This window comes from Diplodia corticola, assembly GCF_001883845.1.
Source record: "Diplodia corticola strain CBS 112549 chromosome Unknown scaffold36, whole genome shotgun sequence".
Lineage (NCBI taxonomy): Eukaryota > Fungi > Ascomycota > Dothideomycetes > Botryosphaeriales > Botryosphaeriaceae > Diplodia > Diplodia corticola.
This window is the reverse complement of record NW_017971515.1, coordinates 253,843-270,191: the sequence shown is the minus strand read 5'-3', so window position 1 is coordinate 270,191 and position 16,349 is coordinate 253,843. Positions and strand designations below refer to the sequence as shown.

The following is a 16,349-nucleotide window of genomic DNA, read 5'->3' as shown; positions in this document are numbered from 1 at the left end:
GCAGCAGCCAGTGATCTGGTGTGGCTGGGCGGGTTTATGGGTTGCGAGCGTCGGTGAGGATGCGGAGCGAGGCAGAGTGCGGGCAGTGTGGACAAAAGATGCGAAGATGATGACGCGGGGCGCACCCGGCGCAGATGAAGCGCCCACCGATCGACAGCCTGCTGCTAGCTGCCACCTCCTACCAAGCGAACACCACACTCTTTCGCCCTTGTTTCCCCCTTACAACAGCGTGTTTGCAGTCATTCTGATTCATTCCTAAGTCCTGTCGCTGCGGGCGCTTGGTCATCATGCGAAAGTGAGTCACCGTTCGCTGCGCCCCGTTTGCCTGGTACTGACTGTGTGGCCGCATCTAGCATCCGCCGCAGCGCGCTCGAGAAGCTTGCTACGCTTTCTGCCGCGTCGCCAGCCCCCGAATCTGGCAGTACGGACTTCAAGCGCCTGTATCGACTATGCCCGCCTCACGCGCAGGCCAATGGCGGCCATGACGAGCTCGATGGTGCCCGCGGAGGTGCGGCGAGGGTGCCTATGGTAGGCCTCCTGTCCAACATATTCCAGCTGGTCTGACAGGTCGCAGAGCTTGCCCGAACTCGAAACCCTCCTCGCTCTGTGCAAAGCTGCGCCCAAGGTCGTCGATGTTGCAACCGCCGAACAGCTTCTAAACCAGCTCACCCCCTATCTCCCCGAATCGTTCGCCCAGGCCATTGCGCCTTCGCCGTTCCTCCGAGACCTTGACCCCTCGCCATGGGAGATCTTGACCCAAAGCCTGACCTTCGCCATCTTGTCTCTGGGAAAGAACCATGCGGAACTTAAGGAGGTTGCCGTCGCAGCAGTGAACAAGTACGTGGCGGAGTGGTCGGCCTCCGCAAAGTCCTTGACCGGGGAGCATATGAACAAGGAGGATGCCGTGGACAATACAACCGATGGAGATGTTGGCCGTGTTCTTTGCTTGGCCATGTCTATGCTCGGTTTCCTGAGCTCCGCTTCGGCGTGGTCGTCTATCTGGGACCCTGCCGAAATGCTCGACCTGATCCAAAATTTGCGCACCGCACTGTCTGAGAAACTGATGATTGCGGTCGAGGCTTCCGTCTCGAATGTCTTGTATGGAAGCAACTCCAAGCGGATGCTCCGGGAATGGCGCCGTCATGCCAAACATTACGCTGCCATGGGCCGTCCTCTCGGTGCTCTCATCCTTCATCATGGCCTCATGCAAGTTGTTGTCGCATGCACGGCGACCGTTGCTACCCCTTCTGAGCTGGACTCCAACAAGCCTGTTTTGGATAGACTTCAAAACGCCCAGGCACTGCCTCAGCTTTTGGATACGGGGGCCCAAAATCTGCTCGAGAATGTTGCTGGAATTGCCGAGGAAGAGCTTGAGCGGATCAACGCCGACTCGGAGTATGTGAAGCGTGTAGGAACGGTTTGGCAACAGCATATTGCCCACGCCGTCCTAGCCGATGCCCTTGTCACGTACCTGTGCTGCGCCGTGCTCAACGAAGAGATTGCCGACTCCGAAAAGCTTATGGACGTGCTGGAGTCCACCCTCTCAGACGACATCCTTGCAGCCGATGAGATCCTGGCTTGCGTTGTGCTGAAGAGTATGTCGGTCTTGGGCAAATCCTCGCCTGATCACGCATCTCACCTGAGCAAGTCTTTGCCACGCATAATCGTCCAGGGTGGATTGAAGGAGGGCACTTCAGCCGTTGCTGCCGATTGCCTGGCCAGTGTTCTCATGCATCTTCCACAAGACGCTGTCATCACGACATTGTATAGCCTTGGTAATGTTCTTAGTGGAAAGCAAGCGCCGGATCGCACGAATACTGGCCTGTCTCAGCTCAACGGAAGTGCAAAAACCAACGGTACCTTGCAAACACAGCATCAGGCAGGCAGTAGCATTTCACTAGCTCCTGCTGATGTCGACGAACCTTCGCATGTCTATGCTACTGTTATTCAAACCATCGTCGGCGTGGCTTGCCGATGCAAAGATCAAAAGATCTCTGAGCTTGCACTTTCGATGCTGGTTCAGAAGATTGGCAGGGTCAGCATTTCTGTCGATGCCATAATCATCATCGAAAGTTCCTTGCTTGGCGCTCATTCCGGTCCAGGAGAGCTTAGAGCTCTTCTCAAACTATACTCTAGACTCGCTCGCGATGCGATTGTCCAAGACAACCATGTGCTTCTGGACGCGGTCATGAGAGGAAGGTGCCATCTCTCCAAGGAGTTCAAAGTTGGACAGCCACTGTTTGATGTCTACTTACAGTACGTGCTTGACGATATTGTCAGCAAGGGTGATGCACATGGTCCTGAGGCCACTCCCATGGCGGATACCGAAGTCGCCGCCCAGGAAATTGCACAGCTTCTGAATCCGCTTGCGATCTTGATCTCCTCCAATGCTGAAGGCCCGGAGGAGTACATCGAGGACGAAGCTATCGTCAGCCTGCAACGAGATGCGTGGTTCAACGTTGCTGTCCACGGGTTCAGTTTGACCTCACCCTTGGGCAAGAGATACCTCAACGAGCTTCGGATACTTGCTCAACATAGCAAGCCTTTGGTTTCCGAATCCCGGGCCGATCAGCTTGAGAGCGATGTGGAGCTCAACACTGTTCTCAGACGTGGCAAGAGCGCGGAGCATATCGTCGAACAGAAACGCCGTCTTCAGGAACTGCTCCCCGCGTGCGAAGTAGACATCAAATCGCTAGGTTACCCTGAGGTTGTCTTCCTTAACACGGTGCATCTCGTCGAGGGTCTTCGTGCTAGCACTGGCGACTGCACAAAGACGCTGACATACTTTTTGGATCCCCGGCTCCGCAACAAGGAAATGGGTAACTGTATGGTGGCTATTGCCGAGGCAGGTGTTCGCTCATACCTGAAGAAAACTGTCTCAGGCGGGTTCCAGTCCTTTTCTGCTCCCTACGTAGCCCAACAGCTTGCCATCTTCTTCACCGGCTGCTGTCACAGGGTTCTGCAGGCACAAAAGGTTGCTATCCACTGTGCCGACATTATCATTCAGCAGGTACCATCTGCTCTCTGTCAGCGCGCTTCGCTCTTTGCTCTCCTCGAGCTTCTCAGCATGATGTGGAACAGCTGTCTTGAGAAGGAGATAGATGAGTATGGGTGGTCCTCGACCTTCAGGTCATCCAGGGAGAACATCTCCATCGAGCTTTCGGACAACTACAGCTTCCGCAGGAACACATTGATCCAGCTTCAGAATCGGGCCAGAGTCTGGGTTTTGAGCGTGATGGACATTGCTCCGCTCGATATCAAGGGACTCCTGCAGACCTATCTATCGGAGTACGATGACGACGGTGCCTACGGGCATGTCTCTCTTGGACGGTCGTTCGCACTGGAGATGGGCTCCGTCATTCCATCGACGGACCAGCGCCTCGGTGCCATTGACAGAGAAAGAGAGCTGAACATCAACACAGCGTCCGACTTCGTTGCTCAGTACACCAACCGCCAAGAGTACCGCTACGTGGAGCCCATGACGGACTTTAACGATGACTGGATTCGCTTCGGCAACGATTCTGATCCTTTGATGCGCCGCAACAAGCAATACGACCGCAGCGTAGAGGATGCGCGAAGGGTGCTTCTTGACTTGGAGCAACGCACCTTGAGCCGCAAGCATGTTTCGATCGCAGAGCTTCGTGATGCTCTGAGGCGAGCTGCTGCTCTTCTTTGCAGGAGTCCAAAGGACGAATGTGCCATTGCCCACCACGTTGTTGGGATTCCTTTCGCCGTGTTTAACAAACAGTCCATCAAACTCGGTATTTCCTTGTGGCTTAGCATCATCAAAGAAAACCCACGCATGGAATCCAGAATCCTTGTCGAGATCGCTGAGAACTTTGAAAAGACGGTTCGGCGGAGACTTGGCCTCTTTGATGAGCATTTCCACCACCCGGATCCTTTCTTCGTCAAGCAAGAATTCGCCCAATCGGATCGGAATGCTATCATGAAACGCCAGCAGCACGCCTACAACCTAATTGCTCCTCATTTCCGGCTTCTGCAATTCCTTGAGAGTCATTTCAGCGCAACACGCCTTGGGAGCCCACACGTTGAGCGCGTCTACCATCGTCTCATGCACATCACTTTGTCGGCAATGAGCCACACCACAAACCATCCTTTGACGCGTGAGGCTCACTTCCATGTTGTTCTTCTCGGTCTACGCATTCTTCAGTACAGTACCGGTTCCAACACGTCTGGCCAGTGGAGGTTGAAGGACCGCATCCTCTCTGCCGCCTTGGCATGGTTCAAGGATAGGCCGAGGTGGTCTTTCGGCGGCAACCGTTTGCAAATCAAAGCGGAAGCTCAGGTTCTGGTCGATATTCACAACGCCCTCCAGAACGTTGCCGGGATTGGTCTGAACACCAATGGGCCCAGGAAGAGTCTGCACGCCAAGCAGGAGTTGCTGTTGCTCCTGCTCGCCAGCGAGCATCAGCGTCTGATGGTCTGGCTGTTCCCTCTGGAGCAGGACAGGCGCCTCCACCTGATGCCTGGTCACTCGGGAAAGCCTCCTACCGACGCAGTCTTGTCTGGTCTACTCAAGACAGCTTGGACCGAGGATCCGGCTATTGCGGTGCAATTAGTTTTCAGGTTCAACTCGCTGAGGCTGGCGACCGAGGTCCGTTTCTTGGTTCTCAACTTCCCTGAGAAGGTACTGGACCAGCCAGATGCTCTGGAGGTGCTTCTTGGGAAGTCATTACCCGATGATGTCTCGTTCCAGCTCAAGTATCTGATGTACTGGGCCCCGGTCAACCCGATGACTGCCATCACGTATTTCCTCCCTGCATATGGTAATCACCCGTTCATCATCCAGTATGCTATGAGAGCATTGGAAAGCCACTCGGTCGACATCACTTTCTTCTACGTCCCGCAGGTTGTGCAGACGCTTCGTTACGACGTCCTTGGCTACGTTGAGCGCTACATCATCGAGACGGCCAAGTTCTCCCAGTTGTTCGCCCATCAGATCATCTGGAACATGAAAGCAAATGCGTTCAAGGACGAGGACTCCTTGATTCCTGACCCTGTCAAGCCGACCCTTGACGTTGTCATGGCAAGCCTCGAGAACAGCTTCAGCCCCGAGGACCGTGAATTCTACGAGCGCGAATTCACTTTCTTCAACGAGGTCACGGGTATTTCTGGCAAGCTCAAGCCCTTCATCAAGAAGAGCAAGCCGGAGAAGAAGCAAAAGATTGAGGAGGAACTTCGCTCGATCAAGGTCGAAGTTGGCGTGTATTTGCCCAGTAACCCAGACGGTGTTGTCGTTGGAATTGATCGGAAGTCTGGTAAGCCCCTGCAGAGCCACGCAAAGGCTCCGTACATGGCGACTTTCCGCATCCGCAAGGAGAGGACTGAGATCCTACCGGTGGAGGAAGACGGCAGCGATGAAGGGAAGAAGGAGGAGGACTACTACGAGGTATGGCAGTCGGCCATCTTCAAGGTCGGAGACGACTGTCGTCAGGACGTGTTGGCGCTGCAGATGATTTCGGCTTTCCGCGGCATTTTCAACGACGTCGGCTTGGACGTGTATGTCTTCCCGTACCGCGTCACGGCCACTGCGCCCGGCTGCGGTGTCATCGACGTCTTGCCCAACTCCATCTCTCGTGACATGCTTGGCCGCGAAGCAGTCAACGGGCTCTACGACTACTTCGTCTCGAAGTACGGTGGCGAAGACTCGATTCGCTTCCAAGAAGCCCGCAACAACTTTGTCAAGTCGATGGCGGCGTACAGCATCATCTCATACCTGCTCCAGTTCAAGGATCGCCACAACGGTAACATCATGATCGACGACGCCGGCCACATCTTGCACATCGACTTCGGATTCTGCTTCGACATTGCACCGGGAGGCATCAAGTTCGAGCGGGCGCCGTTCAAGCTCACGCAAGAAATGGTGGCCGTCATGGGCGGCTCCACGGATTCGCAGCCGTACCGATGGTTCGAGGAGCTGTGCATCAAGGCGTTTCTGGCGGCGCGCCAGCACTGCGAGCACCTGGCGCACATCGTCATCGTCATGCTGGACAGCGGGCTGCCATGCTTCAAGCCCGAGACGGTCCAGCACTTCCGCGAGAGGTTCGTGCTGGACAAGACGGAGAGGGAGGCGGCAGACTTTATGCGTTTCTTGATCAAGAAGAGCTACAACAGCCTGTCGACGGGACAGTATGATAGGTTCCAGCTGCTGACCAACGGCATTCCGTACTAGCGAAGGAGCGGTGAGGGCTGGAAGGAGCCGGGTGAGATCATGTGTCGGGGGATTTTCGTCACTGGCGGTGGTTTAGGCGTCGCAAATTCCATTATCATTTTTAATCGAGCATCGTTCCTGAGGCCCAACGTCGACGCCTTCGCAATTGCAGTCTAGAGCATCGGAGCGGGGCAGTCATGCGAAACACCAACCTGCAGCTATCGTGACTCGCAGCCCGCTTTTTTTTTTCTTTGCGCCTGCCAGAATGGATTAGTGCGGATCGGCCGATGATGCGTTGTCGCGTGCCACTGGCGGCTCCACCTCGATCTTTCACCGCGTCTGGCCGCAGGATCAAGTCCTTCATCAAGCACTTCTCACTCCTTTCCACCCCTCTACCTCTTCTCGGGTAGGGAACACCTCAACGCCAACCCGTTTTTTTCCTTTGTCCAAGCTTTGACCGCGCCCCGTCCCCCCCGCCCCCGGGAGAAGGCAGAAAAAAAGAAGCCAGATCGACCGTTCCCGCCGGCGCGCTCGGAGCACATCATGGCAGAAGCAACAACCACCAACACCCAGCTGCAGGACTCGACCTCGCGCTTCTCCGTCATGACAGAGAGCTCCGACGACGCCGCCATCGCCCTGGCCGTGCGCCCGCTCCAACGGCCCTCTAGCGGCAGCCTGAGCGGCGGCGGCGGCGGCAGCGAGCGCCGTGGCCTCGGCACCACCGGCCGCCAGGCGGACGGCGTCAGCCGCGACCACCGCGCGGGCAGCGTCAACGGCGGCGGCAGCGTCGACGGGCTGGGCGACGGGCTGGGCGGCGACGGCGACGGCGACGACACGCCCGGGGAGAAGAGCCCGGTGGGCAAGACGTACTACTTCGACCTCAAGGGCGACACGCGGCTGCTGGTGCGCAACGACGCCGGGGTGGAGAACGTCTTCGTGTGCTCGGCCAAGGCCATGACGCTCGTGTGCGACGCGTGGGACCGCATGCTGTCGCCCGACGGCCACTTCAAGGAGGCCCAGGAGCCGGCCTCCGAGGCGGACCCGCGCGAGGTCGCGCTGCCCGACGACGACGCCACCGCCCTGTCCATCCTGCTGGACATTGCCCACCTGCGCTTCAGTCTGATCCCGGCGAAGCTGAGCTTCAGGCATCTGCTCGGCGTGGCTGTCCTGGCCGAGAAGTATGGCGCCGCGAGGGCGTTTCAGCCGTGGCTGTCGATGTGGGTGGGGGCGCAGAGGAAGAAGGTGGGCGTGCCTGGGTATGAGGAGTGGTTGTGGATCGCGTGGGCGTTTGGGGAGCAGGAGATCTTCGCGGATCTGGCGACGAGGCTGGTGAGGGAGGTGCGGGTGGATGAGAAGGGGAGGCTGGTGAATGCGGTGGGCAAGGTGCTGGATGGGGAGAGTGGGCTGGCGTGGTTCCCGCCGGATATTCTGGGTGCGTCTGGCCTCTGGTCCGTTTCGTGGTGCGTGGTGCCGACTTGCTGACTGGCGTGGTGTAGAGAGCATTATGAGCGTGCGGACGGCGACGATTTCGCTGCTCCAGGACGCGTGCTACGGCTACCAGGACAGATATTTGGCTTCCTACACGGTTCCGGACACTGCCAGTGTCTGCTGCCATTGCGGCGTGGACGTTGACCGGGAGTGTGACGCCACGGTGCTGGGGTCTTTTATCATCTCCCTCCATGAGAACGGCCTCAGCCCTTCCCGCGAGGATCCGACCAAGGTGAAGATGAGCATCGAGGAGTTCGCCGAGAGGCTCAAGCGGGTCGAGTTAATCGACTGCCGCCACACCCACTTTGGGAGCTGCAACTTCGCGCCCGAGTTGTGGGGGAAGATCGAGAAGGTGCTGACATGTATCCCTTCGCCGGTCCTGGACTCGCATGTCCGGCACATGGAGAGGCAGAAGAGGCATTTCTGACCTGCATCTACGAACGAGGTGGAGTGAGGACACTGAAGCAGACTTTGCAGGCTGTCCGGATCATTCGAGAAGCCTCTCGCTCTCAATGAACCATGTCTGGCCGCACAGACGACAGCAACTCCAACCCTGACGACGTTGACGCCGACAATGCGTCCTCCGAACCCACCCCAGGGACGCTTCACCTCGTTCAAAACAGGGACGTTCGTATAACGGTCTATGACAGGGGCGTACAGAAGATCTCCCTTGCGTCTTCTCATATCATGAGTTTGGTTTCCGACTCTTGGAGGCGGATGCTCGCTGGTGGCTTCAAGGAAGCCGAAGATGACGGAAATGGCACGAAAACATATCGCTTCCCGAGGACGATCCGAGTTCTCTCGCCACCTTACTCGACATCGCCCACCTCCGCTTCGCCAAGCTTCCCGTGGGTCCACCGTCGTTCGAAGCTGTCAAGGACTTGACCGTGCTTTCCAAAAAGTACTGTGATCGGGTATCCTCAGGCCCTGGATTGTTACGTGGGCGTCCACCTACATGGGCTAACCCCTCTACTACAAGCCCGGTCAAGAGGAGCTGCTATTCATCTATTGGGGGGTTGGCTGTCAAGAAGACCTGGAGTGCCTAGCTCGGCAACAGGCAGGAGATCTTGAAGTGACCGCAGCCAGTAAACTTGTAAACCAAAGCAAAGTTTCGGATCCGGAGGACAGCAATTGCTTCTTTCCACCCGGCCTTCTTGGTAAGGAGTACAGATTTCGATTTTTATTCCAAAGCTGTTCAATTGATATTTGTTCAGATTCGATTCTGCGCGTTCGCTCATAGATGATGTGCTGAATTGTGTCTACGGCTTGGTAAACAGATACCTAAAGCAAGATATGAGGGGACTTTGCCTATAGAAATACCACAACACGAAAATCAGGAAATGGTGTGATCTTCACAACTTTGTTCTCTTGCAGGATCTCTCCTACTTGCCGGATAGATAACGGACGGTCCAGCACTGAGAATGTGACTTGGAGTGCAAACACTCTATATACCGCAAGCTCATGGAGTTCAAGACCTGCCCGTTTCCACACGAAAATGTCTATGATAACGACACGGTTTGCGAATTCACCAAGTCACTCAAACCCTTCATCGAACAAATCTGGGAGTGGAAACCTTCTCCCCGGCTGGACTCTCACCGCGTGCATGTGGAACGGAAGAAGAAGCTTTTGGGAATCAGGAATAGAGATGACGCTCTGGAAACGTGGGAGCCGTGAACAAAATCGAGCCACGAAGAAAGATTATTTAAATATACATTCATGATCGGTTATCTTCTCCGACTGCATATGAAGAAAGGTTGTCTAGACATCTGTTCATGAAGGAAGGGCTTTCCAAAAGCCGTCCACATCGCGGATGCCGTAGCAATGATTCTTCAAAAAGTCAGTATCTGCATCGAAATGAGCCCGCGAAGTTGACGTACGTCGTCAACATGAGCTCACCCATCAGCTCTTCATAGTAACTTTTAGTAGCCGTCGATGTCCGGATCATATCTATCGGCGTCGGGAGTAGACGTAGCGGCGGTAGTAGTGTCGTGGTGACCAGGTCAGGCGTGCCGCTGTTCGTATTTCTGCCCTTTACCCTACTTTGTCCAGCCTGCAGCAGGTGAACGAACACAATAGCAGCAGCAGCTTCAGCAAACTGGATTGGGAGCTGGGGCGCAGTAATGTTCGCGTAGATGGCGAGAGAAGATTCGTTGCCGACAGCAGGTTTAACCATGGCCAGGCCTACAAAAGCTCTGGCGACAGTAACTGTGATCAACACCTGACCAGCTTGGTTGGCTAGAGATAACTCTTTCGAATTCTTGCACTCACGCCTCGATGAGGACTATCGTGTTTTCTGACTCTACCCCGGTTCATGCAATGATTGGTTATATACACTATTCGTCAACTGGCCATCACAGTTGCCCGGCTGGCGCAATCGGTTAGCGCACTCGGCTTTTAGTTAACTATAAGCACTATCAGCCAACCGAGGGGTTGAGAGTTCGAATCTCTCGTCGGGCGGTTCTTTTTTTTGGCCTCTTGACATGCGTATTGCCAAGACCGGCTCGATCTTCACGCGCGACGTCTTTTGATACGATAACATTCTGGCGTGAGGACCGTAAGGGCAACAATTGTCTTTTAGAAGCGTTCAAGGACGCACAGGTTGCATCCAGCCGTACAGCCGACCTAAATAGGAAACAGGCGCACTGGGCTATTCCGGTTGAGGCTTAGCGGCTAGGGTCAGAGCATCCCCCCGCCGCAATCACCAACGACTACAACAGTCAGAACAACAAAACCTCCGCAGAGGCCTCGAGTTCAACATGCAGGAACGCCAAACAAGAGCAAGCGGCGTGGTAACAAGCCTTAGCTGCTCTAGATAGACGCCGCCGATCCAGTGGAACTCTGAGGGAGAAGGGAGAAGGGACTCCAGGGATTTTCATCGTCAGGCCGCGTTTGACGCTGTTGGTCCGCTGCCTCCTGCACTTGGAGATGGGTAATGAGGAGCAGAAGAAAAGGGGAGAAGAAAATAGAGGAAGTGGATTGCGTATCATGATCAGTCGAGACCGCAGCAGGGGAGGGAGAAGGAAAAGGGGAAAGAGGAGATGCCGCGAAGGAAGCGAATTGCATATCATGAAACCAAGATGTAGCAGGAGAGGGGAGATAGATACAAGAGCGGATGGTGGTGATAGGGCTGAGACGAAGGCTAGAAGGAAGAAGATTTTCATATTTTTGTTTGATGCGGTACCGCCCGTTTATATTCTGTTGTAGCAAGTAATACATGACCGTGATGCGGGACATGTGTGTTAGTATGAAAGCGAAAAGGAGGCAGCTCGGTAGGTTTCCTAGACCCTGCTCCAACGACTAAGCTGTCTACGTGATTTGTTGGAACACACCCTTCTCACAGGGCCAGGCCCCCCAAGCTGGAAAGCGTACAAAGTGACGTCCTTCACGCCGCTTGACCGAACATCCAAATATCATGGTTAGATGGCACAATTGGCGCAAGGTCCCTGGCGGAGCTGCAGCCAGTTGGGAAAGAAATTGAGCCACGGCGATCCTCCACATGGGCAGTCGAAGCAGATGTCCCTCCATAGATGTACGTTCAAACAACCTTGCCGCATGAGTAGTGGATGGAGATACCCGGATACGAATCTAAGTTTTTATCACTATACAAATTCATCCAGATGTAAGATTCCACTACAGATCTGGGTGGGTTACTTTCCTTCATGATGCAGGCACGCGTGAAGTTCTCGCGCCAAAGAATGATCATCAGGCATAAGCACTAGCATACCCCTGTTAGTCACAGGGGAAATGCTCAAGCGCTTGAACGCTTGCTCCTAGTGTTTTACCCCGCTGATAGCCGTTCCTGCATTGGTCCCTCACGGATCTCTGCGCCTTCGCTCCTTTGCATCCACGCTTGTTGTTGTTCCCTTTGTCCGCGGCGCACGGTTGCAGAGCAGGCAAAGCGGTCGATTTTGCGGCATTGCCAAACATTCTACTGTTAGATCGGTGGAAACAGACGCCTGGACAAAGAGTGGCTGTCGTTATCTTCATGGAAGACATGTGGAGACCGACTACGGGAGACGTAAAGCTTCAACTTTAGGCGGACGATCTTTTGTGCATGTACATTAATGACCGACGCAGACACGGACTCTATCACAAACACATTTCATGTCAAACAAGTATGGCAACAACCACCATACCAGAGAACAATCTCTAATTTTCCTCTTCCCCAAGAGGTTTTTGCGACGCTACTCAAACATCTTCTAGAGCGAATGCTATCTCTTTGCAGAACGACAGGGACGATCATGCTCCCAATGCCAATGCAACCCATCCTCTATTCTACGCGCAAAATCTTGGCCACCCCGTGATTATGCAATGTACGCTGCTAATGCTGGACGGTTAAATGAAAAAGCGACGGCGGTGTGATTTTCAGAGGACAAAAAAAATCGACAAACAGAAACCAGAGCGAAAAAAAAAAACGATAGAAAACGCTTATATACAATCAATACACTGAGCACTGCGGTTGTGTTTGTGCGCGCAGGAAGGCCTGCGCAAAAAACTCCTGCATGGCCATATAATGGAAAAGGATGCCGCCGAGCACCGCCACATGCCAAATGTTGTGGCTGCCACCAACATAGTCGAACATGCCAGGGCACCAGCGCTCGGGGATCTTGGCGGCATAGAGCACAGCTCCGGTGAAATAAACAGCAAGGGACTTGACGATGGGAGCGTAAAAGTAAATTGCCCAGAAAAGGCCGCGGGCGTAGATGAGCTGGAACACAGGGATGAGGCCGGTGCAGGAGAGCGAGACGTAGAAGCAGACGCGGGCCCAGGCCATGTCGGCGCGGTTGAAGGTCGGGTGCCACGGCAAGATGACGCCGCCGGCGCCGAGCAGGAAAGTGGTACCCATGTAGATATAGCGGGACACGGGCTCGCAGTAGAAGGCGGTGTACTCGGTCGTCATGATGGAGGCGGCCACGAGGAGTGAGATTCCAGTGTAGTCGACGCAGGCGAAGCGCTCCATCAGTTTCTGCTCGGAAATGCTGCTCATGGTGTGCCACATGGTGCTGCAGACCAGGCACTTGCAGGCAGCGAAGAAGAACATGGCGGCAATGAAAATGTCCGACTTGCTCGACATGGAAAAGTTGACGCTGGTGGGATAGAAGTAAAAGGCAATGGACAGGACGATGACCAGGCCGATGGCGTGAGACCAGATGTTGAAGGATTCGTTGGAAATGTTGAAGACGGACAGGATGCAGTCCAGCTTGTCCTCGTGGAACCGGTAACCCTTCAGGATATGGGGGTTTACGCGCCAGGGCTCCGGGAGATCCTCGTACTTGATCAGGCCGTGTTCCTTTGCTCTTGCCAATGCGTGTACCACGGCATGCTCCACGCTCGTCTTCATGCTGTCCTTGGCCCGCCTTGCCTTCTCCAGACCCTCGCCCATCACTTCCTTTGCCTTGACCTTGGCGTCGTGCATCCTTCGGTGGCCTTCGTCGTAAATGTCATGGGCTACGGCCCTCACACCAGCGTCCCTCATGGCGTAGGCGCGGGCCTCGAAGTCGGCCAGCGTCAGTTCCAGCAACCGGATGCCCTCGTGCACCTTCTGCTCCATGGTCTCCTTCCGCGCCAAGGCATCCTGGTGTATCGTCTCCAGGGTGGTGACCAAGACACTGGCGCGGCGCTTGCCCGCGTCAATTACGTCATCCCGCACGTTTGAGCACGAGTCGCGCACGGCGTGAAGGGTGTTGTAGGCGCGCTCGATTCCGACGTCCAGCCTGAGCTGGCCGTAGGATTCTATAAAGTCGAGGCGACGCTCGAGCTCGAGCAGGAATCGGTCGACCTGCAATTTAGTCAGATTAATCTCCGCTCGGACTTTGCTCACACGACGTTGCAGGCGCACGCACCAAGACCTGTACATTGTCCTCCATGGACCAGTTCCGGCGGTGGTAGGACGAGTGTCTGCGCCGGCGCAGCTCTTCTCGACGGACAGCGAGACCGGAGGTGGTGGCTCTGATGGGTTCCTCGTGGGATTCGGTCATGATGGAGGTGACCGTGCACGCCATGGTGGGCGGACGGTGGAAGCGCGGTGGTAGGCACGTAGGGAAGCGGGTGAGGGGTGCGGTGAGAGGAGGATGCTGACGTCGGTGGTGGAGGGGCGGCGGTGGTGCAAAATAGTTGGCGGGCGGCGGCTGGGACGGCAGCTGAGACGGCGGCGAAACGAGAAAGGGAACGTGGATTGGGAGCGGACGCGTCCTGGGGCGTGGCTGCAGATAAAGAGGGGTCTGGCTGGAAGAGACGGCAAGTATCTACACGTGGGCAAGGGAAAGGAGCGGCGTGGGCTGGCGGCGAGTGCGGGCTTAATGTGGTAGAACCTTAGGGTGTGCCTGCACGCCGCGCCTGGTGGGGCGGGCCTGGAGCCTCTTTGGGCATGTGAAGCTGACTCGTGGGCCGCAGCAACGCAACCAACCGCCGCCGCCAAAGCCACCAACGACAGCGCTCAAAGCCCGCTTTCATCGCTGCTCATCTTCGCACAGCGCCCCTGCAGCGGCGTGCGCGGGGGGTGGGCGGCACGGCGGTTGGGCCCTGGGCGGCGCATTGCGTGCGGGTTGCCACCGCGGTGGGTGAGGCACTGATGAGGGACTGAGGGTCCGCCAGCCCGCCAGCCTTACAGGCCGCCGCTCGGCTACGGTGCCGCGCATGGATGCCCCAAGACTGCCCCAAGACTCCGCGCCCGCATGCACCAGCATGAGCCCGAGCGCGCCTTATCGCCCTGCGCCTTGCATGTAGTTAGCCCACCGTGTCCGACCGCGGTCCACGGTGTTGTGTGCGAGTGCACCGCCCGTTAAGCTGATGGCACCGGCCGGTAAGCTGATGGTGTTGCAGCTCGGCCGGTCCGCGGACGTGTTGGCCGATTGCGCGTAAAGCTTTTCGTTCTTTATGCGCGCATCCGGGCCAAGGCCGAAGGGATATTGGGGTCCGTTCGCGCCTAAAAGTTCCCAACTGAAATTTGCCCACTGCCCGCGCTGCCCGACCAAGCTCTGCTCCCTGCCGAACTGCCGCGCTATTGGCCACCACGCAGATCTATCCCGTACTACGTCGATCGACTGCTGCTGCTCCTACAGGAGGCTTCTGCAGGAGGCTTCTGCCAATACCATCCCTATGTTCCCGTCTTTCGTGCTTATAGGGGCTGCTGTTCCCCGGACGAGAGATAACACCGTTGATACGCGAGTCCCGGGTGTTTCCCAGAAATTGGACCGTGTCTCAGCGCGTTTGATCTCCGAGCTGTGTTGCGCCATCTCACTACCCGTAGTAATGAAGAGAAGAAAGTAGTTAATCTTGTGCGACCAAGTGCTTAGTGATGGAATGTCCATGGCGCAGCATCAGCAATGTGGCACAGAGCGCGCCGGTTCTCACCCTCACGTCGTCAGCCAGGACCCTTGCGAAAGGATCCTGTGGACGTGGACACGACTTGAATCTCCGCACCTTGCGTCTCAACCACAGTAACCAATCAAACGGCCCCCGCCCGCGGGCCGCACGCACGGGCGCCGCCGCCCGCCATCATGCCGGCCGTGCAACCGCGCGCAACTTCGACGCGTCTTCTGCCCGCCGCCGACCCTCGTCCACGCACCGCACCAGCAACAACGCCATTGACCGCGCCCACCGCCGCCGTCATGACCGCCGCCGACATCATCGCCGACCCGGACCTGCGCGCCGTCCTCGACGCCGCCTCGCTCGCCCAGCAGCAATGCGACGCGCTGCTCGCCGTGCTCGCCGAGCACCCTCTACCGCCTCCGACCTCGCCGTCCTCCGAAAGCGGCACCCAGAACATGCCGCCCGACGTCGCGGAGCAGATATCGTCGGCGCAGAAAGCCCTGCACGCCCACCTCGCCGCGGTGCGCAACCAGAACCGCAAGGCGCTGCTGAGCGTGCGCTCGACCAAGCACGCCACGGCCGACGCCCGCCACGAGGTCGACACGCTGCACCTGGCGCTGCAGAACCTGTACTACGAGCAGCGGCATCTGGAGTCCGAGATCAAGGCTTGCCAAGGCTACGACCATCCGTATCAGAAGCTGCCGCTGATGGCGGAAGAGGAGTTTGTGGCCGCCTTTCCCGAGGTGGTCGAGGGCTGTAGGGAAGCTGCGCAAAAGGCCGTCGGGGAGAGACGAGAGATGGCGGAGGGTGGAGAGCAAGCGGGCGAGGACGTGGGGATGGAGGGGGGAGAGGAGGATGCAGCCTACGAGGAGGAAATGTTCGAAGACGCCTTGATGAAGGCCAGGATCGAACAAGAGCACAAGGAGAGGTTGGCGTTAGAGGAGAAGAGGCAGGGCTTGCTGAAGAAGAAGCAGGGATTGATTGCGGAGAACAACAAAAGAAAGGAGGACCTGGCGAAATTGGACGAAAGTTTGGAAAAGTTCATCGAGGTAAGCACAACCCTATTCGTTTCAGACGGCCTCAATGGTAACACAAGTACCCTCAGGCTGCCAAGCCCATCGAGCAAACGTTTCAAAAAGAGTACTAGGGTTGGCATCGTAAGATACGAGGGGCAGATGGCCGTACGAATCTCGTACTTCAGCATGGTAAATGGCGTCTGGGATCACCAAACACACCGGTTCGAATCTTCTACATCTAGCACGGCGTTACGAGAAACGTAAGGGGGTACGAAAGATAATGAGTGAAGCAAGACCCCTCATTCCGGCATATTAGCAAGGCCATAAGGCAGAGCAGTTAATGTCAAAAAATAATCTCACTA

General features: G+C 56.4%; 4 protein-coding genes across 4 annotated transcripts; 3 read left to right on the top strand and 1 right to left on the bottom strand.

Moving 5' to 3' along the window:
• Positions 1 to 287: 287 nt before the first annotated feature.
• BKCO1_3600084 (phosphatidylinositol 3) lies at positions 288 to 6,193 on the top strand (the record flags this gene model as incomplete). Its single annotated transcript, XM_020274957.1, has 3 exons — positions 288 to 295; positions 354 to 528; positions 575 to 6,193. 3 exons carry the CDS (start codon positions 288 to 290, stop codon positions 6,191 to 6,193), a joined length of 5,802 nt encoding a protein of 1,933 aa, XP_020129068.1.
• Positions 6,194 to 6,715: 522 nt separating this feature from the next.
• On the top strand, positions 6,716 to 8,087 carry BKCO1_3600083 (nuclear pore protein; the record flags this gene model as incomplete). The annotated part of the gene is made up of 2 exons (XM_020274956.1): positions 6,716 to 7,604; positions 7,669 to 8,087. 2 exons carry the CDS (start codon positions 6,716 to 6,718, stop codon positions 8,085 to 8,087), a joined length of 1,308 nt encoding a protein of 435 aa, XP_020129063.1.
• Positions 8,088 to 12,098: 4,011 nt separating this feature from the next.
• On the bottom strand, positions 12,099 to 13,662 carry BKCO1_3600082 (hemolysin-iii family protein; the record flags this gene model as incomplete). The annotated part of the gene is made up of 2 exons (XM_020274955.1): positions 12,099 to 13,439; positions 13,504 to 13,662. The coding sequence occupies 2 exons, from the start codon at positions 13,660 to 13,662 to the stop codon at positions 12,099 to 12,101; spliced, it is 1,500 nt and encodes a 499-aa protein (XP_020129062.1).
• A 1,497-nt stretch (positions 13,663 to 15,159) lies between these two features.
• Positions 15,160 to 16,118, top strand: BKCO1_3600081 (tho complex subunit 5; the record flags this gene model as incomplete). The annotated part of the gene is made up of 2 exons (XM_020274954.1): positions 15,160 to 16,020; positions 16,077 to 16,118. 2 exons carry the CDS (start codon positions 15,160 to 15,162, stop codon positions 16,116 to 16,118), a joined length of 903 nt encoding a protein of 300 aa, XP_020129065.1.
• Positions 16,119 to 16,349: the final 231 nt, after the last annotated feature.